The sequence below is a fragment of the Cetorhinus maximus genome, chromosome 7 (assembly GCF_964194155.1).
Source record: "Cetorhinus maximus chromosome 7, sCetMax3.hap1.1, whole genome shotgun sequence".
Taxonomy (NCBI): Eukaryota; Metazoa; Chordata; class Chondrichthyes; order Lamniformes; family Cetorhinidae; genus Cetorhinus; species Cetorhinus maximus.
In genome coordinates, this window is record NC_135885.1 from 37,969,861 (window position 1) to 37,995,179 (window position 25,319).

Here is a 25,319-nt window from a genome sequence, read left to right on the forward strand (position 1 = left end):
CCAGACAATCATTTGTGCTACAAGTTGGAAGCGAGAGTAAAACTCCAGCTCAAACCATGCTCTAGGGTGGTGTTTTCACTTCTTTTCAGTGTCAGCAGTAAACATGGGCTGGGATTTTTCACCCCCACCCGTGGTGGGTGTTATTGCGGGCGGGAGCGGAAAATATCACGAGAAGGGCAGAAATCGGTTTCACATCGTCATGAAACCAATTTGCGATTGCGCGCTCCAGCCTTCAATGGCAGGCCGCATTTCCCTCCGCGGCACGTTGGTAACATCATTTCAATAAATTTACATCTTGTTATAAGGACTGGTCGCCGGAATCATCCCCCCATGCTGGATTATCAGGGAACGTTGGCATGAAGTTAGAATGATGGCCGGAATTTTCCAGCCCCCCCCCGACTCCCCACAGCCGAGGTTGGTTCCACTGCGGCAGGGCCGGCGAGCCATTGAAATCGGCGGGACTGGAAAATCCCGTCGGCGTGAGGGGCTGGAAAATTGCAGCCAACATGTTTCACAAGGGTATATAAGCGACGTGCAGCTGGCGACCTGCACTGCGCTTGTGACTTAGATGTTCATTCCCTTACCTTGCATCGTGCAGTGTTTGCGGTAGTCAGCGCCACGTTTCGCAGGCAGCACCACATCACTTGTAGGGGGTTGTCACAGGGAACCTACCTGCCAGACCAGCGGTAAGGCAGGGGCGGGTTTTCATGGGCTGTGGGGCACAGGCTCCACTGGGGAAGAGGGGAAACTGGCCTGAGGTATGGAAAGGGGCTGTATGGCAAGGGCTCCACTGGAGAGGGAAGAGTGGGGAAGATTGCATTCAGGCAAATGACTGGGGGGAAGTTGCAGGGGTTAGTGTCCTCAGCGCCAGGATTGAGAGAATATGTTACAGGATGACATTAGCCACTTGGAGCCAGAATGGGAGGATCGCTGAGCGAAGAAGCAGCTCAGTTTACATGTTGACCTTGCAACAACTGTCCTTGTCCCAGTCCAGGGAATATATGTTTAACTGTGCAAATGTCCTTAAAATAGGGAAGGGTGAGGTCCACACAGGGTATAGGCACCTCAAGATATTTGGAGGATGACAAATGGATATCCACCACAATCACGATGGGATCAAGGAATACAGGGAGAAGATTGAGAGGTCTTGGAAGGAGGGAAACCCAAACATTAAGCTCCTCTGAGACGATGGGAGGGGTTTTCACACTCACACAGGGAGGGTCCAAGCTGGTCTGGCAATGAGAGCACAGCACCACCATCTTCCAACCTGCAGCAATGGAGCAGTACAAAGTTAAAATGAGGAGAAACTCTGCTGGTGAGGGCTCTGAGGGCAGATAGGAAGGGCAGGTGCATACACTTGTGGGGGGTTGATTAAAAGGGCACTGAAATGAACTGTGTAATCTGAAAATGAGGAGAGATGCACAGCTGAGAAATGTAGGAGCCTTTCAAGGACAATGCAGGGAATCAGGAAAGTGAAGCAATGATGTGCATTCATGCAAAACTAATCCCGCAAAGCGGCAATAATTGATCGCCTTGTATTAACCCCTTGTTCACAGTGTGGAAATTCCCCAGAGCGATAATGAACTCCAGAGTAATTGGGCAACTGGACAAGCTTCAGATGCATGTGAGATGTGTGGCACTGGCAGCTTCACAGAAGAGAAGACTCAGGCTCCACTCAAATAATCTAATTTCTTGACTAAACATTCACTCTTATGTTTATTCCAAAGAGTGCAGTATTGGAGTTCAGTGAATAAGGATCCCAGTGCCTGGAATGAAAGCAGCAGATCCAAGTGCCTGGCCAAAGTAATCTCACAGCAGTCAGTCATGTAAATGGCGGGGGCGGGCGGTGGGGAGGAAAGAAGCACCTTTAAATGCACCCTGCGCTGGCCAGGATTTTAGGGGTAAATAGTTGCTGAAGCTGGAACAAAGCCCTTGAATTCACATTCACTTATGGAGACTAATGCTGACTTTTGTCTGTTTCTCAAGATACTGCAAAGAGGAGGGCATCAGGAAGATGGAGCATGGGTTTATTGGAGCCTGCATTATCACATACAGGCAGGAGAGAAGAAGGGGAAGATTACAATGGAGGCACCTGGCTCAACAAAGGGAGGAGCAAATCCCTCAAGACCAAGGGATAGCAGGGTCCCCTCTGGATGCAGAAGATGAGGCTCACAGAAATGTCATACATAGGCAGTTTGCAAGACCAAGGGTGTACAGACCTTGCACATTTTAACTGCATGAGTGAGAGACAGTGTCGCTGACACCTCCACATGTCCAGGGATCCGGTGATTCACATTTGCCACATTCTCCAGGGATTGGCATCATGGCGACTGGGTGGGCATCCATTGCCAGTGGCTCGGTAAGTAGCGGCTGCACTCAACTTCTATGCCAGTGGCTCCTTCCATGGCTCCACTGGGGACCTCTGCAGGATCTCTCAAGTGCTCATGCACAAATGCATACGTGAGATCACAAACGACCTTTTTGCCAAGACCCACAATTATGTCAGCTTTAACAGAGATCAAGCAAACCAGGATGCCAGAGCACTGGGCTTTGCTGAGACTGCAGATTCCCACAGGTCTGAAGCAGTCCATGTCCAAATGCAGCAAGATCCGGACAATATCCAGGCTTAGGTTGACAAGTAGCAAGTAACATTTGTGCCACACAAGTGCCAGGCAATGACCATCTCAACAACAGAGAATCTAACCATTGCCCCTTGACATTCAATGGCATTGCCATCACTGAATCTCCCACTATCAACATCCTGCAGGTTTATATTGACCAGAAACAGAACTAGATTAGCCACATAAAAACTGTGGCTGCAAGAGCAGGTCAGAGGCTAGGAATCTTGTGGCGAGTAACTCACCCCCTGACTCCCCAAAGCCTGTCCACCATCTACAAGGCACAGGTCAGGGGTGCGATGGAATACTCTCCACTTGCCAGGATTAGTGCAACCCCAAAACATTCAAGGAGCTTTACACCATCCAGGACAAAGCAGCCCGCTTGATTGGCACCCCATCCACAAACATTTACTCCCTCCACTACCGACGCACAGTGGCAACAGTGTGTACCATCTACAAGATGCACTGTAGGAACTCACCAAGCCTCCTTAGACAGCATCTTCCAAACTCATGACCACTGCCATCTAGAAGGACAAGGGCGGCAGACAAATGGGAATACCACCAGCTGCAAGTTCCCCTCCAAGCCACTCGCCATCCTGACATGGAAATATATCGCCGTTCCTTCACTGTCGCTGGGTCAGAATCCTGGAACTCCCTCCCTAACAGCACTGTGGGTGTACTTACACCACATGAACTGCAGCATTTCAAGAAGGCAGATCACTACCACCTTCTGAAGGGCAATTAAGGATGGGCAGTAAATGCTGGCTTATCCAGCAATGCTCGCATCCTATGAACAAGTAAAAGATGCAGGGAACCATTGACTGCACTCACGTTGCTATAAAAGCTCCCTAGCAACAGGCACTCCAATACATAAACAGGGAAACCAACCAGCCGATCAATGTACAGGTGGTCTGTGAACATAAGAAAATTATCATGCATGTTGTCTCCAGATACCCAGGAAGCATCCAAGACTCATACATCTTGAGTAGTTCTCAGATCCTGGACATCTTTGACGGACCACACAGGATTCAGGGCTGGCTCCTTGGTGACAAGGGGTACCCGCAAAGGACATGGCTGATGAAGCCTATGCAGTGATCGCAGAATCCTGTGAAGAGAAGGGACAATGAAGCTCATTCCGCTACCCAAACATTGGTGGAGCACACCATAGGCATCTTAAAGATGTGATTCCGATGCCTGGATAGATCCAGCGGAGCATTCCAGTACGCTCCCCAGAGGGTCTCATGGATCATCATGGCTTGCTGCGTGCTGCACAACCGAGCGCTGCAAAGGGGGGAGGACTTGCCAGATATCAACATGGAGGAGCTGCACGTCACTTCCGATGAGGAGGATATCAAAGTGGATGAGGGTGTTGAGCTTGAGGAAGCCGAGGCTGTTGGGGAAGGGGCCATATCACGGGTCAGACAAGGCAGGCATGCATGTGAGGCCCTCACAGCCATTATATTTTATGAGGAGGATGACGAGCTGCAGTGTGTACCCTCTTGGGCAACTGCCCTCCATCATCGGCCAGCATGAACACCAGTGTAGCTATTCCTCTCATTTCAACCATGCACTTCAATATGAGAGTGAATAATTAACATCAAGCTCACATTGTCCTGATCCTTTGAAGGATGATGAAGTCTCAGGAGCATGTGAGTGTTTAGGTGATGAGACGCACAGTGCTGCATCCCAACATTGTGACGAGAGTCTTGTTGTTGTAATACAGAAAATAACAGCTGAGAAATGCTCAAGATTGTAGGCACAAACACCAGGGTAACAATGTGGCTGAGAAGGGCTGAACTTAGGCACCTTGAGGTGGCAAGGTGCTCCCACTTATTAGTGAGCTTAGCAGATGTACGCTCAAAGTCAGAAATGCCGTCGGCAGACAGTGCACACGAGATCTGAATATGGGCTCATAGCATGAAAACCCTGCTGGATGACAGAGCATATGGAGTTGCATGATATATGACCTTCTCCATGCGTGAACATTTCTCTCTTTGTGCACTACACCTCCACCCTTCAAGAATGCAGATGAGATTGGAGAACACCTCTGATTCAATCTTACACAGCCAAGAATAAACATGACATGACCTGCAAAGCATGTGAACATGGTTCCTTCCACAAGCACACTTAACATTAAGGTCGAGGCATCACTGATGACGAGAATGATCTGAAAAAGGGCCACATACTGTGGTAATATGGAAGCACATCACATAGATGAGAGGCCCATGATAGCGACATCCGCACTTAGTGGGGGGAGGGACCATGGTGTCACACTTGATTGACAGCAACACAGCTCGTCATAAAAGGAGGCATACACAAGAGGAGATGTGAAATGGATGTGATTCTATTTACATTTGTGAACATTATATACATGTTGTGAACACCCATGCCACTCTTGTGCTCTTAATTTCTTTTAACTTTCCTAACCCTACTGTTACATTTGGGTACTTCGCCGACATCCACAGTAGAGGTGGATGCAGCCTGCTGACTGCTACACCCTGTGGTGACTTTGGTGGGAACCCTTTGGAAGGCTGAGATCTGGAGGGCCCCGGCCTGCTTTGGGTATCCTGTGAGGCAGGTGCACCCTCCTCGGCCTTTGGAGCTGGAGCGGATGGGGTCAGAGGAAGAGAGGATTGGGATCAGCTGGATAGTCCTAGGTGTATGGCCCAGGGGTGTCCAGCTGCTGGTCCTCCATCCTATGGGTGCCCAGGGGCCCCTGGCTGCCGCCTTCAGGAGAAGGGGCAACTGGAGTGAGCCTGGGTGCCCACCCACCTCTCGCATAGCCACTGATGGATGCCACCAATGGCTACAGAGATGGAGTGTTGCTCCTGCAGCAGTGCAGGACCAATGTCCTGGACCAAGGTCTCCAGAGTGGTCGCCATCCTACCAGGCATGCCAATGCTATCACGTCAGATTCCATTGTATGTTGCAATCTGAGGAATGCAGCTGACATCCCTTCCTGATGTTCCCGTGATTGTCACTGCAGCTTCACCAACTGATTTAGGATTGAGTCCGGAGGCTTGTCATCTGACTCAGTCTCCACAGATTCCTGGCCTCCAACAGTTCTCTGAGTGTAGATGACCTCGGATGTCCCTACCTCCACCTGCTGTGGACCAGATTGTGTGCTATGCTCACCAGATTGTGACCCTGAGGCTATTCTAAAAATGGGTTCCACTGAGGTGTGTGTCTCTGTGCTGCTGGGGGTGTGGGTGAGCGCTGTGATGGGTCTCCAATGGTGCTGTCCTCAGGTTCCTCATCTGAGGTGTTGTCGGGGCTTGAACTAAGGGCCTGGCTGGTTGGGGGCCTCAGGCACTTGGCAGGGGTGCCTATGTAAGAAAGTAGAGATAGGTTCTACGAGCACAATGTAGACCTGCCTCCACAAAGAAAAAGGGTGGTACTGCCAAATCTAGAGCCCCCTGGTTATTCAGAAGCATACAGGGTAAGGTAAAATAGAAAAAGAAAGCTTATGACAGTCACAGAAGCTTAATACTGTAGAAAGCCTAGAGGAATAAAGAAAGTACAGGGATGAAGTAAAAAAGGAAATTAGGAAAGCAAAGAGAGGATACGAAAAAATATTCGCAGGTAAAATAAAAAAAATCCAAAGAAGTTTTACTGGTACATCAAGAGCAAGAGGAGAACTCAGGCAAGGGTAGGGCCTATCAGAGATGTACACGGTAACTTGCGTGTTGACGTTGAAGAAGTGGGCAGGGTTCTCAATGAGTACTTTGTATCTGTCTTCATAAGGAGAGGGATGATGCAGACATTCTAGTGAAAGAGGAAGAGTGTGAAATATTAGATACAATAAGCACAATGAGAGAGGAAGTACTGGAGGGACTGGCATTCTTGAAGGTAGATAAATCACCAGGGCTGGATGGACTGTATCCCAAGCTGTTGAAGGAAGCCAGTGTGGAAACAACGGTTGCTCTGAGGATTATTTTCCAATCTGCACTAGAAACAGGCGAGGTACCAGAGGATTGGAGGTCTGTGAATGTTGTACCATTATTTTAAAAGGGTGCAAGGGATAGGCCTGAAAATTATAGGCCGGTCAGTCTGACTTTGGTGGTGGAAAAATTATTGAAATCAATTCTGAGAGACAGGATAAACTGTCACTCAGAAAGGCACGGATTGATCAGCGATAGTCAGCATAGTTTTGTTGGGGAAGATCATGTCTTACTAACTTAATAGAATTTTTTGAAGCAATAAGAATGAGGATCAATGATGATAGTGCATTGGATGTTGTCTACATGGATTACTGTAAGGCATTTGATAAAGTCCCACATGGCAGACTGGTCAGAAAAGTGAGATCCCATGGGATACAGGGGAGGTGGTGAGTTGGATCCAAAATTGGCTCAGTGACAGGAGACAAAGGGTACTGGTTGATGGATGTTTTTGCGAATGGAAAATGATTTCCAGTGGTGTTCCACAGGGCTTGCTGTTGGTGCCCTTACTGTTTGTTATATTAATGATTTGGACTTAAATGAGGGAGGCATGATTGGGAAATTTGCAGATGACACAAAAATTGGCCATGAAGTTGATAGTGAAGAGGACAGTTGTTGTTTCCAGAATGATATCAATGGATTGGTTGAGTGGGTAGAAAAGTGACAAATGGAATTCAATCAGGAAAAGTGTGAAGTAATACATTTGGGGAGGGTAAACAAAGCAAGGGAATACTCAATAAATGGGAGGATATTGAGAGGGTTTAAGGGAGTGAGACCTTGGAGTGCATGTCCACAGGTCCCTGAATGTGGCAGGACAGGTGGATAAGGTGGTAAAAAAAGCAAATGGAACGCTTTCCTTTCTTGGACAAGGTATTGAATACAAAAGCATGGATATAATGCTGCTTAGCTCCCAACTGGAATTTGTGTACAGTTCTGGTCACCACATTATAGGAAGCACATAATTGTTCTGGAGAGAGTACAGAGAAGATTTACAAGGATGTTGCCAGGGCTTGAAAATTGCAGCTATGAGGAAAGATTGGATAGGCTGGGGTTGTTTTCCTTAGAACAGAGGAGGCTGATACTTAAATTCAGGTGTACAAAATTATGAGAGGCCTACATAGGGTAGACAGGAAATATCTGTTTCCTCTAGCTGAGGGGTCAATTACCAGGGGGCACAGATTTAAAGTGATTGGTAGGAGGTTGAGAGGGCATGAGGAGAACATTTTCCACCCAGAGGGTGATGAGGATCTGGAATTCACTGCCTGAATTGGTTGTTAAGGCTGAAATGCTCAACTAATTTAAAAGGTACTTGGATCTGCACCTGAAATGCTGTAACCTGCAAGGCTACAGACCAGGTGCTAGAAAGTGGGATTAAAATGAGTGGCTAGTTTCTTTTTTATCTCTTTTTTGGCTGGCACCATGATGGGCTGAATGGCCTCTTTCTGCACCATAACTTTCTATGGTTCTATAATTAGTGCATAGCAGGCAACTGTAAAACAGGACAATGCATTCACAATATGGTTGTCTGAAGGATGAGCTGCTGCAAGATCTTCATGTGGGTGTTTGCTGCTGACCTCAGCACAGGCATGATCAACCTCCTCTCCAGCCAGCTCGATGGCTCTGTTCTCAAAGGCAATGAGGACCTTGAATTCCGGTGTTCTAACCCTGGTCTGAGACCTCTCCCTGCAATTGTGTGCGAGCTTGACCTGCATAAAGACAGATAGAGAATGTGAGCAGGACGCATGCCAGGACAGATGGTAAGAATGCCTGGCATGTGTGGGTGGTGAGTGGAGCCATGGGTGGGTGAGGATGCAAGCTCCAGAGGAAACAAGCCCAGATGGAGATGTGAAGGTGTGTTTGAGAGACAGTGGTCATGCCCCTTGAGCTGGCAGCATGTGGGATGCCAGTGAATGTGTGATGGGCTTGTGAGTGTGAGTTGAGAATGATGAGATGCTTGATTTACCCTGGTAGCATGGATGAGATCATTCATTCTTCTTCTGCACTGGGTGGCTGACCACTTCTTTGCTGCATTGGCACTGATCACCACTGCTACTGCCTGCTAAGCCAGAGTGGTGAGGTTGGTGGACCTCCTCTAGCCATCACGGGGGTCGCAGATGTCATGGCGGGCCTCGACTGTGTCCAGCAGGCCTTCTAGTGAGGCATCACTGAATTTTGGAACTGCATGGTTCTTCCCTTTGGCAGCCATGTCTTCCGTGGAACAGTCCTGCGCAGCAGACATTAAAAAAGCTGTGGCACTCAGAGTGAGGAGGCAGTGAGCTCACGATGGGGCAGGCGAATCAGAGGCCACCGTCCGCGATCCAACATGTTTCCTGTGCGTGCACAACTAATGTGGCGGGAAGCGGACAATACAGTGCAAACCCGCCATTGTGGCTGGCAGGTAAAGTGTCGTTTATTACGTCTACCGCCCTACTTAGTGCAATGAGGGGAAAATCCACCCATGATTTCAGATCCAAAACATTTTTTGGACCGGAAAATGCTTGTGATTTTATAAATGATCCTTTTCTCACTTTAGATTTCAACCTCACTCCAGGCTAAATATTGTATAGTAACAGCTTTCCAGAAGGGCGATCACAATTCATTATTACCCCACACCCACTGAAGTTAATGCAAGTCGCTTAAACTTAATGTTGTCTGCTCATCACCATGTGGCGTGCAGCCCACACTAAAGATGCTGCTGATTGGCTGCATGCTTGGCAGGGGGCCCAGTTGCATGCATGGCTAGCACAAAGTTAAAGTTCGTCTGCACTTCTTAAAGCCAGCTTGCGCCTCTTAAAGGGAAGGTGCATACTGGCTGCAACAGGTGGTGAAACTGAAAAGGAAGTAAGTGCAGCAATAAGATAGCAGGCTAGAGAGGGGGTTCTTAAGTTCACTGATTCTGGAGGCCTTACTCCAGGAGATGGAAAGGAGGATAAATGTTATGTTTCTGCAAAGAGTTGGGAGGCCTTCTAGGTACACATCGCAACGGAAATGGGAACACGTAGCCACAGAGGTCAATTCAAGGAGTGTGGCCCTAAGAACGTGGCTGCGGTGCTGAAAGAACTTTAATGACCTCACACACGAGTGATCAAGGTCAGCGCATGCATCTTCAAATGCCATCTCCTGCCCACTGCACCAGCATCCTCACACACTGCTCAATGCACCATACCCCATCACTCACTCATCAGCAATCTTTAACAATCAGAACTCATGCTCACCATTCATAAGCTCCACCTCATTCTCACACACATAACACTGCTGCAAGCCTCACACCCACAACTCACAGCTCTCATATACTTCCAGTTATTCAGCTATGACAGATGCATTGCAACACAATCACTGACACTCTTCCCTCTCTCTTGCTGGGCAAAATGGCACATAACTGAAAGGAGCAACAGGGAACATGCATGCTTCTCCTGAGCTCCTTGGAGAAGATGGTGTGAATTGCTGGGTAGACAGTGATTGGGGCTGTTGCAAATTTTGTCACTGAGAACAACCTGCCTAATGAATGTTCTCAAATCCCATTTCACCCTCAACCCACAATCTGACATGAAGTGCAAGTTGTGCATGGTGTAACCATGTACCTCTTTTTTCTAGCCAACACCACTTCCCTCACACCAATCTACCCCAAAGCATTTATGCTTTCAGATAGCAAGAACTGCTGTCTAGCCAGCCAATGTAGCCTCACTGAAGGGGGCAAGTAAGAGCAGCTGTCTGATGAAGAATCACCATCATTTGCAGAATGGCATATCGAGTAATGTGGAGGGTAATTTAGAGAAAGAATCAGCACTTGGTGGGTCACCAGGCGTGAGTGAGCCACTGATGGGCCATATGACAAAAGGAGCAAGCATGTGTTCCAGTTTCCCAGACGGCGAGGTTGCTGAGGACTCAGATGAGGACTTCAATGGGGTGGTATGCTGGAAAAGGCTGATGGAAATGCACACAAGGATACTTGGTGCATTGACAGTCCAGCCACAGAGCCTGTTGTCATTTTCAAGGAGCATGGAGGAGTACAGCTCCAACGTGGTGCAGGGCATAATGCAGAGCTTGGAACCCATTCTATCCAGAGTGGAAATGGTGATCAACATCATGACAGTTTTTAAAAATTCATTTACAGGATGTGGGCTTTGCTGGCTAGGCCAGCATTTATTGCCCATCCCTAGTTGCCCTTGAGAAGGTGGTGGTGAGCTGCCTTCTTGAACCGCTGCAGTCCATGTGGTGTGGGTACACCCACAGTGCTGTTAGGGAGGGAGTTCCAGGATTTTGACCCAGTGACAGTGAAGGAACGGCGATATATTTCCAAGTCAGGATGGTGAGTGACTTGGAGGCGAACTTCTAGGTGGTGGGTTTCCCATTTATCTGCTGCCCTTGTCCTTTTAGATGGTAGTGGTCGTGGGTTTGGAAGATGCTGTCGAAGGAGCCTTGGTGAATTTCTGCAGTGCATCTTGTAGATGGTACACACTGCTGCTGCTACTGTGCATCGGTGGCGGAGGGAGTGAATGTTTGTGGATGTGGTGCCAATCAAGGGGACTGCTTTGTCCTGGATGGTGTGAAACTTCTTGAGTGTTGTGGGAGCTGTACTCATCCAGGCAAGTGGAGAATTCCATCACACTCCTGACTTGTGCCTTGTAGATGGTGGACAGGCTTTGGGGAGTCAGGAGGTGGGTTACTCATCGCACTATTGCTAGCCTCTGACCTGCTCTTCTAGCCACGGTATTTATATGGCTAGTCCAGTTCAGTTTCTAGTCAATGGTAACTCCCAGGATGTTGATAGTGGGGGGTTCAGTGATGAAAATGAACATCAAGGGGCAATAGATGGATTCTCCTTTATTGGAGATGGTCATTGCCTGACACTTGTGTGGTGCGAATTTTACTTGCCACTTGTCAACCCAAGCCTGGATATTGTCCAGGTCTCACTGCATTTGATCATGGACTGCTTCAGTATCTGAGAAGTCGCGAATGGTGCTGAACTTGTACGATCATCAGCGAACATCCCCACTTTTGACCTTATGATGGAAGGAAGGTCATTGATGAAGCAGCTGAAGATGGTTGGGCCAAGGACACTACCCTGAGGAACTCCTGCAGTGATAATTTCTTCTAGTTATGTGTTGCAGCATCTGGTGTCTCAGTTTCCATAACAGCACAGGCAGAAGTTACAGTGGAAGCTTAGACTGAGCCCATGCTTGTTGCTATGGAAGCTGGGTCAAAATCCTGGTACTCCCTTCCTAACAGCATGGTGGGTGTACCTATGCCACAGACTACAGCAGTTCAAGAAGGCAGCTCACCACCACCTTCTCAAGGGCAACTAGGGATGGGCAATAAATGCTGGCCCAGCCAGCGAAGCCCACATCCCGTAAATGAATTTAAAAAATGCCCAATTTTGTATCTTGTAGGCTCAGACTGCTGCCATCATGTCTGTGATTACTATGTAGCTACTCGCAGCAACCAAGCAGTTTGCGCTCCAGAAGATTATTAGGATTGCTCAGGTGCCACGTCCGGTAAATGGCAGTGGTTCCATGATGCATGAACCTGCTGTCCTCTCTCAGGAGACAGCATTCATGCTCCCTGAACTGCCACTCCACCAGTATCTCTGCTAATGCCCCTCAGTTAGCCAGCTCAGACTGTTGCCACCACTACTGAAGTGGTGCAGTCTGAAGCCAGGTATTCAAGGTCCAGAGCTGTTTAAGGTCATCCCACAAGGCCACTTGCTCTCTTTAGAATGAAAATCAGCATCCTTCCATCAGCCATGCTGCAACCCCTGCAAAAGCACCATGGGGGACTACTAGGGCAGGCAAAGATACACAGAAGACAGGCGCTAAGGGAATGCACAAGGGCGATTTGTTTCTGTTTGTATGCAACATGGCATGAATTCATTTATAAATTTGGTTTGGATCATTTATTTTGTGGTTTGCATTGTGACCAAGCGGACAATGAAAGGGTTAGTAACATCGGGATGTTAAGAATTGAGGAACTGTCGGTGAAAGGGGAATTGGGGTGTGGTTACTAACACCGCATTCAAATTAGTTCTTCATGTAAAGCCCAGACACAGGTTGCCACCTCGTTTCCTGTTGCTCGTCTTCTGTCTCTTCCTCCTCCTTGTGCTCTTGCTTCTCACCTGATAGTAAGTGGCAAGTGCTGTCCCCTCATGGTGACAAGGTGGTACAATATGTCACCATGAATCTTCAGACCCATTCAGCCGAGGACTGCTGGTCTCCTCCACAACTACGGAAAGCACGTAGAACTGTAGCATGAGCCAGAATAAATCAGCAGTTAATCTGTAACTAATGATGATCTCTTTAAATAGTGCTGGTGGGGGAATCCTCCCTTTACAGGCGTTCAGCTGTATGAGCTTAAGACAGGGCACCAGCTGGACCATTGGGCTGCAAAATCACGGCACTGATATCAAATTGTCATTGCACAGGATCTCTGTGCTCTGCAAACCTTTGGCAGGTGAGCGATAGCACCCGAATCAAGGTAGCCTCCAGTGCGTTTTGTGTCACAAATATGCATGCACACCTCAGATGCCATTTTGCTCGCCTAAGGGCTCTCATTGTACCCAAAAAAATGGATGTCACCAAACCCAATTTTTCTCAAAGGATTTAAACAGGACTTTTAAGAGAAATAGGCATAAAGCAGGGAAGCAATATATTAAGGATTTAAGGTAAATATTAGTGATGGGGCGGATTATAAGTGGATTTATTGAGGAGGCTTTATGTCTATTTCTCTTAAGTCCTGTTTAAATCCTTTGAGAAAAATTGGTTTTGGTGACATCCATTTTTTTGGGTACAATGAGAGCCCTTAGGCATATTTATGACACAAAGCATAGACATAAGAAATAAGACATAGGAGCAGAAATTAGGCCATTCGGCCCATCGAGTCTGCTCCGCCATTCAGTCATGGCTGATAAGTTTCTCAACCCCATTCTCTCGCCTTCTCCCCGTAACCTTTGATCCCCTTACCAATCAAGAACCTATCTATCTCGGTCTTAAATACACTCAATGACCTGGCCTCCACAGCCTTCTGTGGCAATGAATTCCATAGATTCACCAACTCTCTGGCTAAAGAAGTTTCTCCTCATCTCTGTTCTAAAAGGTCTTCCCTTTACTCTGAGGCTGTGCCCTCGGGTCCTAGTCTCTCCTACTAATGGAAACATCTTCCCCACGTCCACTCTATCCAGGCCTTTCAGTATTCTGTAAGTTTCAATCAGACCCCCCCTCATCCTTCTAAACTCCATGAAGTATAGACCCAGAGTCCTCAAACGTTCCTCATATGTTAAGCCTTTCATTCCTGGGATCGTTCTCGTGAACCTCCTCTGGACCCTCTCCAAGGCCAGCACATCCTTCCTGAGATACAGGGCCCAAAATTATTCACAATATTCTAAATGTGGTCTGACCAGAGCCTTATAAAGCCTCAGCAGCACATCCCTGCTTTTATATTCTAGTCCTCTCAAAATAAATGCCAGCATATTGGAAGCCATCTTGATTCGGGTGCTATCACTCACCTGCCAAAGGTTTGCTGAGCACAGAGATCCTGTGCAATGATGACTTGATATCAGTGCTGTAATTTTGCAGCCCAATGGTCCAGCTGATGCCCCTCTTAAGCTCATGCAGCTTAACATGTGTAAAGGAAGGATTCCCCCACCAATGCTATTTAAAGGGATCATCATTAGTGGTGATGGCAGCATTAACTTTCAAAAGAAGGGAAGATGACTCAAGCAAAAGGAGACAATAGCAATTTGTCAAATATGAAGAACTGAAAAGGTAATTGAGTATAGGAGTTGTGCAGGGCGGGCACCAAAGAAGCAGCGAGGGGGTCTCATGAGAATGGCATGGGAAAATTAAACATTATTTGCATGTGGGGTAACAAAGGCAAAGCCATATTGATTGCTCATTCATAGTTGCACTGAGGTGGTGGTACATCCCGGGACAGGGGATGTAGATAATGTGAAATACTGGGGCCTGGGGCTGGGAGTGGGGGATGGTGGGCTCCTTATTCAAAACAGAGTTTCTTGTTGTCCCTCAGCCTGAGCAGCTAGAGGCAAAGCCACAAACCTGAAATACGGACTTTAAAAAAAACCCAGAACCTTCAGTCTGTGCTCTGAATTTTTTATAAAGCTGGTCTGTCAGTACCAGGTCAATTTCATGGAGTTCCTGCTGTTGCCTCCGACCTTTGAGCAGCTTCGTGGTTCCATTTTGTTTGAAAATCCCACCAGAAAGACCACAAAGTTGCCCAAAGGTGAGCAGCAGCCTCAAAGCAACTGAGAGAGTTTTTGGTTGAAAAATGGTTAGTTAAATCTCTATTTCAGGGCCAATTGGATGCAGGGGGAGGGGAGAGATGGTTGTGGAAGGTTGTAGGTGTTGGAGGGGAAGGGAGGAGTTTGGAGGGTATTGGAGGGGTGGGGGTAAGTTGGGGGGTTGTAGGGGTGGAAAGCAGGTTGGGGGCTCTTAGCCGGGTGGGGCGGTAGGTTGGGGTGTTGCAGAGGTGGGGATTAGGTTGGGAGCTCTTGGAGGGGGGAGCTGTTGGAGAGCGGTGAGAAGGTTGGGAGACATTGGAGTGGTGAGAGGCAGATTGGGGTCTCTTGAAGGGTAGGTTGGGGGTGTTGGAGGGGTGAGAGTTGGTGTGGGGCTCTTGGAGGGTGGGGAGTATGTTGGGGGTGTTAGAGGGATGGGGGGATATTGGGGGCTGTTGGAATGGCGGGTGTCAGGGGTGGCATGGCATGGGATGGGGGCAGGGGTGGCATGGCATGGGCTGGGTGCTGTCACTGTTTTTTTGCTGTTGGAGTCTCTTTTTTATTAATTAGATTTTTTCATTTTAGGCTATAAATTCACAGTGTTCAACATAATGTGTATGACAGTTTCTGGGGAGAAGGGGAAACTTCATGAGTTAAGGCCATACTAAATTTATGTACCTTGTATCATTCTTCTCTGAAAATTTCAGATCAGCAATTCAATCTCCTGTGCATTTTCCTAAGATTCTGTTCGATGTCTGATTGGTAATTCTGGGGATAGCATCATTAGCATAAAAGAAGCAGTTGCTATTTATGGTATATTGTGGGTTGGTGCCAGATAAGCCAGAATGGTAAGGTTGTATTAGCTACAGAGTTGAATTGCTTTGTAAATGTAGTGAATGCTTTGTAGCCACTTTCCTAACATCTGTTGATTGTTCTATGATTAATTACTCTTATAGAATCAGCATTGGGCCTCCAATTTCACCAATGCTACAGTCACTCTGCCTACTGCATGCAGATGTAATGAAAGAAAGACAAAACCTACATTTATACAGCACCTTTAACAATGTCCCAAATTGCTTTACAGCCAATTAAATACTTTTGAGTTGTCACTAGTATAATGTAGGCAGTGCTATGAAATGGCAGAGCAGGCTTGAGGGGTTGAATGGCTTACTCTTGCTCCTAACACATATGTTTCTATGTCATTCTGGATGGATGAGATGAGTTGGGTTAGATGGCCTTTGTCATCCATAATTATCTTGTGAACAGAGGGTTGAGTAATGGCTAGAGTTATGTTTATTTTGTTGCTAATGGAAGTTTACTGTGAACAGGCTTTGTCGGATGAAATTACTAAGACATGAGTACGTAATGGGTTCATAGTGAAGCAGGAACCTGTTTTACACTGCAAATGATTCTCAAGAGTCTTTTCCATTGACTTCAATCTTATCATTTTGTCTATGTACCTATTATCCCACTCTATCTTGGTGCATTTATGAGATTTTTGTGGCATTTAAATATTGTGATAAAGTTGCGTTACATAGTAGATATTGAAAATATATTGTACTAAGAAGCAGCAATCAGCAGAGCCTTCAGAATTGCTGATCAAGGATCAACATATAATTGTGAATCATTCCATCTTTGTCTTCTGGGCTCTTAAAAGTTGTGTTGCACAGAGGCACCTGAGGACTCCAATGCTTCTCACTGACAGTGAAGACCTATGCTGTTTAATCATTACACTTTATTACTCAGGAGTCATTTAATCTTTCTATCCTGTGAGATTACTAATAAAATAGTATTACACCCCTTCTATGAAATAATTATATTGGATAGTAACACGCACCCAGGCAGGAGAAAGTATCCTAATTTTTCTACAGAATGGAAAAGATCTTGCACAGTTTATCTGGGTTGCAAGTATTGAATCTTTCTCCTAAATATGAATTTACTGTCACCATATTTGTATGGCGCAATGAGGGCTGAGGCAGTCACTGAAATCAGTGTTATCATCTGTGCAGTTCAATAAATAACCAAAAGAATATTTTCCTGCCAAATTAATAATATTGCATGATGCTGAAAAGGTAAAATCTGTACTCTTTTGTTTGTTTAATAGTCATGGTAGGATTGCTAAATGACACATACAAACTAACACTGCATTATATCATTGCTGCTCTTAATATTAAAGACCCATGCGGCATATATATCAGATGATATTTGCAACCAGGTGTCAACAATGGGCATTTTACAAGTACCTTTCTGTGACTGCTGAATTGATTGGGAAATCGTGAAAGGGGGAAAATAACATGTATGATTGAGGGAAAGGGTTAAATGGTGGGGGGAGGGGGTGGCGGTGTGAGGAATAAGTGGCCCGCCGGGAAAGCGGAAAAGTACCAGAGCCTATGACTTCTCTCCCAGGCCCTGGATAGTACTAGAAAGCATGAAATTGCTGCAGTCCTTATTGTGGTCGTAGTGCCTCTATGATTACATTAAAAATAGGATTCCAAGATTTTGACTCAGTGATGATAGAGGAATGATGCAAGACTGGGAGGGGAGTGTGGATTTGATACTGTTCTCATGACACTTTTGTTCTTGTCTATCTTGATGGTAGGTGTCATTGGAGATACAGGGAATGTCAAAATAAGTTTGGTAGATTTGTGCAGAAGATCGCGCAGCCAAAGTACAGCAATTATGGAGGGTGTGATGCAGGCTTCAATGCTAAGGGTGTCAATCAAGTAAACTGTTGTATTCTGAATGGAATTAATTCTCTTAAGTATTGTTGATCCCTAAGATGTTGATGATGGGTGATTCAATATGGTGATGCTGATGAAGGTCAAGGGAGATGGTTCGGTTTTTTTCATTGTACACTAGCAATGGTGCAAGTTAAGTTATCTTACCAGTCTGGGAGAGTATGTTGGACTATAATGTATTACTTCAATATAACGCTAGATAGAATTAAAAAAAATCTTCAAACATTTAGGGCAGGATTTTTGTGTTGTCGGGCGGGTGCAGTGAGTGGGCCCAGGAGCAGCTGGGAAACGGCCTGCCACCCGCGATAGGTCCTCGACCGCGATTTCACACTGGCTGTCCAACTAACGACCAGCCGGCGTGAAAGGTGCGCTGAGAAGCTCATGTGTGGAGCAGCGCACAATATAAGTTCCCTGAAGGCAGGGAGCTGAAGAATTTTAAACCAATGGATAAAGTTTTTAAAAATCTGGAGAAAATGTACACACAGTGGACTCACTCACCTTAACATGTATATTTGAAAAATTCTGCCCAAAATCTTTATTTTTAAAATTTAATTACAGAAACCTCATCCTGCTGTGGATGAGGTTTCCTGAAAAATCCAAAGGCCGCCTGTCTGATTCGCCCGCTCGCCAAGTGTAAGGTCGGACAGGTAGTGAAAAAAGCACTTAATTAATACATTAATGGCCTTAATAGGCCTCTTAATTGTCGGCAGGCATGCTGGCGACCGAAATGTCGCGCGAATGTGCAAGGATGTTAGTACGCTCGCCTGATGTTATCGTGTGCTATTTCACACTCGGGTGTGTTGGGCGTGCGCCCACATGCCGAGTGGAAAATCCTGCCTTTAATTTTTGTTAATTAAAACACGAATATTACATGTTTGGCTGAATTGGACATCTAAACTGAGCCTGTTCCACTCATCTTTAAACATACCAATAAATTCTGGATTCTTGGCTCTAAGCTAGGCTCACGTTCAACATGTGTATAGGCTGGATTTGGGGCTACACACTCTGTTCATGCTTGACTCACCACTGGAAGCAGTCTGTAGGTTAAACTGTGTCCCCTTACCATTTTTCATTTAGTCAATCATGTTAAACCTGTACTTATGTTTAAGCATGCAAATATTTATTCGCCTTATCCCTAAGCATTAAGATAAGTCACTGTATATAAATTGTTTACTTACAATCGTCTGAGTTTGTAAAGTCCAGAAAATGCAGTTTTTGAAATGGATCTGATCTGGTTATTCTGCAGATATCTGCAAGGCAATAAAATAACAATATTGTAACTGTCTTCATAGTTACATTGTCAAAGATAATTGCTTGGATTTTGTGACTGGAATGACAGTGAATCTGTCAGTGTTTGCAGTCACTGTTACTCTAACAGACAGCAAATTCTGGAGCTCTCACATGCACAGATAAATGTAGAAACCCTGAAGATGCTGTCACTGACTCTATGCTTCTTCAAGGGGCCCTCAGAGATCATGAACTGATAAGAAATTCTTTGTACTGCTGTAAAAATCCTTGAAAAGGTTACATCTCTTTACAGAAGGACTTAAGAAATAGGAGCAGGAGAAGACAATATGGCCTGTTGAGCCTGCTCTGCCATTGAATCTGATCATGGTTGATCTTGGGCTTCAATTCCACTTTCTCACCTGGTCCCCATATCTTTGATTCCCTAAGAGACCAAAAATATGTCTATCTCAGCCTTAAATATATTAGATAATGGTGTATCCACAACTCTCTGGGGTAGAGAATTCATAACACTTTGAGTGAAAACATAACAAAGATTCATAATACTTTGAGTGAAAGTATTTTCCTCATCTGAGTCCTAAATGATCAACCTCTTATCCTGAGACTGTGCCCCCGAGTTCCAGATTCGCCAGCCAAGGGAAACAACCTCTCATTATCTAGCCTGTCAAACCCCTTCATAATCTGGAATGTTTCAATGAAATTACCTCTCATTCTTGTAAATTCCAGAGAATTTAGGCCTAATTTACTCAGTCTGTCATCATAGGACAACCCTTTCACCCCAGGGACCAATTTAGTGAACCTTTGCTGTACTGCTTCTAATTCAAGTATATCCTTCCTTAAAATGGAGACCAAAATTACGCACAGTATTCTAGTTATGGTCTCACCAAAGGCCTGTACAATTGTAGCAAAACCTCTTAATTCTTGTATTACAATCCCCTTGCAATAAAGGCCAACATGCCATTTGCTTTCTTCATTGATTGCTCTACCTGCATGGTAACGTTTTGTGTTCCTCATATGATACACCAAAGTCTCTTTGAACATCAATATTTACAAGTTTCATGCCTTTTAAAAATATTCTGCTCTTTTATTCTTATGACTAAAGTGAATAATCTCACACCTCCACACATTATCCTCCATCTGCCACCTTGTTGCCCATCCATTTATTCCCATCCATTTAACCTGTCTATATCTCTTTGCAGGCTTGTTGTGTCCTCTTCACAGCTTCCATTTCCACCCAGTTTTGTACTGTCTGCAAACTTAGATACATTACCCTTTGTCGCTTTGTCTAAGTCATTAATATAGGTTGTAAATAGCTGATGCCCCAGCACTGATCCTTGTAGTACTCCAATAGCCACAGTCTGCCAATTTAAAAATTCCCCATTTATCCCTACTCTTTGCTTCCTGTATGTTAACCAATCCTCTGTCAAAGCTACTATATTATCCTAACTACATGAGCCCTTATCTTATGTATTAACCTTCTGTGTAGCACCTGCCAAATCCAAAAAATGAGTTTTGATATCAAGCCAGCATTGTGGTGACCCCATGTAACATGGGAAAAGCCAAAGATAGAAAGGAGATTTTGGCTTACTTATGAATTAAGAACAGGAGTAGACCATTCAGCCGTCAAGCTTGTTCTGCCATTCAATAAGATGATGACTGATCTGACTGTGGCCTCAATTCCACATTCCACCAACTCCTGATAACCTTTGACTCCCTTGTTAGTTAAGAATCTATCTACCTCTGCCTTAAAAATATTCAATTACCCTGCCTCCATTGCTCTCTGGGGAAGAGAATCCCGAAGGTTCACAAACCTCTGAGAGAAAAAAAAAATGTCTTCTTATCCCCGTTTTAAATGGGACACCCCTTATTTTTGAACTGTGTCCTTTTGGAAATCCAAGTATACTACATCTACTGGCTCCACTGTATCTACCCTACTAGTTACATAATGAGAATTGGCTGAGAACCCAGAAATCCTTTACTCTTATTGAAATAGCTTAGACCCAGATAAATCATTACTTGATTTACAGCTCTGGCTCTCTGATCTCTGCTTTCAATTTCACAATGTTTATTTACACAAGGTTAAGTGATTTCAAGGGCTTATGGTTTCTGTTATTGATACTTTAAACTGGATCTGGATGATTGGCACTTTTATTGCCCTAGTGAAATGATTTTTTTTAACATAGTGGAAAGTGAAGAATGAATTGCTTTTTAAAGCTTCTTTTTAAATATCCTACTGCCACTATAGGATTCATTGGTTCTATATAGTGTATAGGCATTTAAGTGCCATAGCTTGACATAGTGGATGTGGGGTCCTTGAGGGTGGATAGAGTGGCATAGCTTGGCATAGAGACATGAGGGGCCATGGGGGTGGGTGGGACAATGAGGTGGTATGGATGGGGCATGGGAAGCGTATGTGGGATGATGAGGTGTGAGGGGTGAGGGCTGGAAGGCCTTTATCCTTTTATTTTAACTGGGGTGAAGTATACATCACCAAGGCAGGCCTTTTAAATAGCTTGCCTTGGCATGCGGCAGTGCCTGTGGCTGCCTCTGACCTTTTTCTTGGGTCAGCTGGCCTGACTCCAGCCTGAACCCATCCCACCTGCTGTGGCAATGAAGATCCCACCTTTGCAGGCACTTTCCCCTGAGGCAGGTGTGCTGAGCCAGGAATTTTCCCAACTCCTGCTACCCGCCATGGTGATGAAAATTCGGGCCAAAGTATTTTCCTGCTTGCTACCCCTCCTACTCCTCATCTCCCTCATTCACTGCCATCCTGCTCCTCAACCCTCATGCTTGTCAATTCTCCCAATCCCTGACCCTCCCAGTTTGCCACCTCTCCTGTACCCTGACCTTCCGGCTAGTCGATCTTCCCATTCCCGACCCTTTTGCTTCCCAACCCTCCCGCTGGCCAATGCTGCCACTCCCCAAACCTCGCACTCCCAGAACCTCCCTCCCACTCCCTGACCCTCCTGCTTCCCAACCCTCCCGTTTGTTGAACCTATCACTCCCCCAGCCATCCCACTCACCAGCTAGCACGCCTGGTAACTCTACTGATCTCTGACCCATCTGCTGCTTCCCTTTCCGACATTCCCACTCGCAACTTCTCTTGTTCCATCACTCACTTCCTCTCTCTCACCGCCCCTCTCCCAAGCCCTCACTCACTGCAAGATTTTATATAACAGAAAAATATTGCAAGACCAACCATGCCGCTCCTGCACCAATTGCACCAATAAGGCGGAGAAATCATTCAGGAACTAACATTGCGATCCCCTTTAAATAGCACTGGTGGGAAATCCTTCATTTTGTTTAACAACTAGTACAAAGGAAGATGGTTGTAGTTGTTGCAGGCCAATCATCTCAGTTCCAGGAGATCACTGCAGGAGTTCCTCAGGCCCAACCATCTTCAGCTGCTTCATCAATGACCTTCCTTCCATCATAAGGTCAGAAGTGGGGATGTTCGCTGATCATTGCACAATGTTCAGCACCATTCGCGACTCCTCAGATACTGAAGCAGTCCATATCCAAATGCAGCAAGACCTGGACAATATCCAGGCTTGAGTTGACCTGGAGGATCAGGGAGTGGGAGGGAGGTTCAGGGAGTCCGAAGATCGGGGAGTGGGAGCATTGACCAGCAGGAGGGTTTGGAAGCGAAAGGGTCGGGAATGGGAAGGTCATCTAGCCGGAAGGTCAGGGTACAGGGGAGGTGGCAAGCTGGGAGGGTCAGGGATTGGGAGAGTTGACAAGCAAGAGGGTTGAGGAGCTGGATGGCAGTGAGTGAGGGAGAGGAGGAGTAGGAGGGGCAGTGAGCAGGATAAACTGCTCCAAAATGGTGCCAATTGGATCACACATGTCAAGTAACATTCACGCCACACAAGTGCCAAGCAATGACCATCTCCAACAAGTGCGAATCTAACCATCGCCCCTTAACATTCAATGGCATTACCATCACTGAATCCACCACTATCAACATCCTGGGGTTACCATAGACCAGAAATTGAACTGGACTAGCCATATAAATACTGTGGCTGTGAGAGCAGGTCAGAGGCCAGTAATCCTGCAGCGAGTAACTCACTTCCTGACTCCCCAAAGCTTGTGCACCATCTACACAGCACAAGTCAGGAGTGTGATGGAATACTCCCCATTTGCCTGGATGAGTGCAGCTCCAACAACACTCAAGAAGTTCGACACCATCAAGGTCACCCCATCTACAAACATTCACTCCCTCCACCACCAATGCACAGTGTGTACCATCTACAAGATGCACCGCAGGAACTCACCAAGCCTCCTTCAACAGTACCTTCCAAACCCACGGCCGCTACCATCCAAAGGACAAGGGCAGCAGACACATGGGAACGCCACCACCTGCAAGTTCTCCTCCAAGCCACTCACCATCCTGACTTGGAGATATATCACCATTCCTTCACTGTCACTGGTTCAAAATCCTGAACTCCCTCCCGAACAGCACTGTGGGTGTACCTAAACTACATGGACTGCAATTGTTCAAGAAGGAAGCTCACCATCACCTTCTCAAGGGCAATTAGGGAGAATTGTTGATGGTTAAAGGGAAAACATATTGCAGTAATTGGAACGCGGAAAAATTCTGGAAATAAGAGTACTGTGGGTTTGGAGATCCAGAGGCTGGAAAGACCAGCGGTTTGTGCACAGGTGGATAAGGAAGAATCAGTGGTAGCTAAAGAAGTGGGAATGTATTCACAATTTACCCAAGGGAGTTCTGAAGGACAGGTTACAGACATGTTTAAAGATTTCATGTGTGAAGGGAAAGTCTATCCATGTGTACAAGGTGGAGCAGGCAAAGATATCAAAATTTTAAGGAACACGGGTGCTAGTCATCCCTTAATGTTATGGGATAGTGCTATTTGTTGTCCAGAGGATGTATTGCAGGAAAGAGTATTAATAAATGGAATTCAAGGAGATGCTAAACTTATTCCATTGTGTAAGGTAAATTTAGAAAGTAGGTTGAAAACAGGTGAGGTGATTGTTGGGGTAGTGGAAAAATTTCCCATTGCAGGGGTTCAATTTACCCTAGGTAATGATATAGCTAGGTCACAGATGTTGGTGATGCCTATCGTAGTCAAGCAGCCTGTGGCAACTCTATCAACAGAGGTGTTGCAGAAAGAGCATCCTGGATCGTTTCCAGATTGCGTAGTAATGAGATCACAGGCTTACAGGTTGAAACAGGAAGAGGAAGAATCTGAAAGGCAGGGGAAGGATGCTGACATCCAATTAGCTGGATCTGTCTTTGAAAAGATTGTTCAGGAACAGAAGGTTGAAGAGAAGGAGGCCAAAGTGTTTAGCTCAGTGAAATTAGTAGAGTTACAGCAGAAAGATCCACGAATAAAGCAGTTATACCAGAGAGTTTATTAGGAAACAAAGGCAGAATGTATTCTAGAGGAGACTGTCTTATATTCTGGCAGATGAAAAGTGGGCGGTAGTACATCAAATAGTAATACCATCCGGATACAGATGAAATATTAAGAGTGGCTCATGAAATTCCAATAGCTGGACATTTAGGGATTAGGAAAACTCAGGCTAAAGTACAAAAACATTTCTATTGGCCTGGACTGCATAAAGATGTAGTCAAATTCTATGAACATGTCACACATGTCAGATGACAGGTAAACCTCAAGCAGTGATTAAACCTGCACCTTTAATTCTGATTCCAGCATTTGAGGAACCTTTTCACCAGGGTCCTGATTGATTGTGTATGGCCCCTCCCTAAGATCAAAAGTGGAAATCAATACTTGCTGACCATCAGGGATGCGTCCACCAGATTTCTGGAAGTGATACCTTTACAAATTATTACAGCAAAGAGGACTGTAGAAGAGTTGACCAAATTCTTTAGGTGTGGTGAGGGCACTTCACACTCACTTGAGTTGTGGGCGGAGACAGAGTGCCCAGAGCGCCGGCAGTCGGAGGACTGCTGGGGACCAGGCACATGCTCAGTTGGTGGCTGATGATGTGCCTCTGGAGTCGTCCGTGAGGCAGCAAACGCTGGAAGTGCAGCAGGGTATGTGGGAGGATCTGGTGGAGATACATGAGGCAATGCATGACATGGTGCCCGTGCTGGAGGAATCCATGCGGAGCATCACCGATGTATTGAGCCTCATGGTCATGCGCCATGCTTCCTCTATGGAGACAGTGCCGACTCTCGTGGAGAGGCTCCTCCAGGAGAACAATCAGGGTCTCCTGGGGTTGTGCTCGGACCTGCAAGCCCTCACAGTGGCATTGATCTCAGCTGGTCAGTGCCAGTGTGGGAGATGGTTTGGGCACCAAGTATCCCAGCTCAGTGCCCATCTATCTACGGTGAGCAGGGAGGTCCGAAACGACCTCCTCCATCCCTCTGCCAGTGACCGTGGCATCTGATGAGGCTGAGGCGATTGGGGAGATGCCAGCTGTGGAACTCGACACTCCATCCAAGGCGGGGCCATCAAAGGCTCCATGGGCCAGAGGACGGGGGAGAAGGCGGGAGAATGGGGTTGAGAAACTTATCAGCCATGATTGAATGGCGGAGCAGACTCGATGGGCCGATTGGCCT

At 46.2% G+C, this 25,319-nt stretch overlaps 1 protein-coding gene across 1 annotated transcript in view; it reads right to left on the reverse strand.

Moving 5' to 3' along the window:
* LOC144682449 (relaxin receptor 1-like) overlaps positions 1–25,319 on the reverse strand; it is a 241,886-nt gene that overhangs the window by 88,921 nt on the left and 127,646 nt on the right. Inside the window, exon 6 of the mRNA XM_078544852.1 lies at positions 18,700–18,771. Coding sequence (XP_078400978.1) covers positions 18,700–18,771 — 72 coding nt within the window. The remainder of the gene's footprint in view (positions 1–18,699; positions 18,772–25,319) is intronic.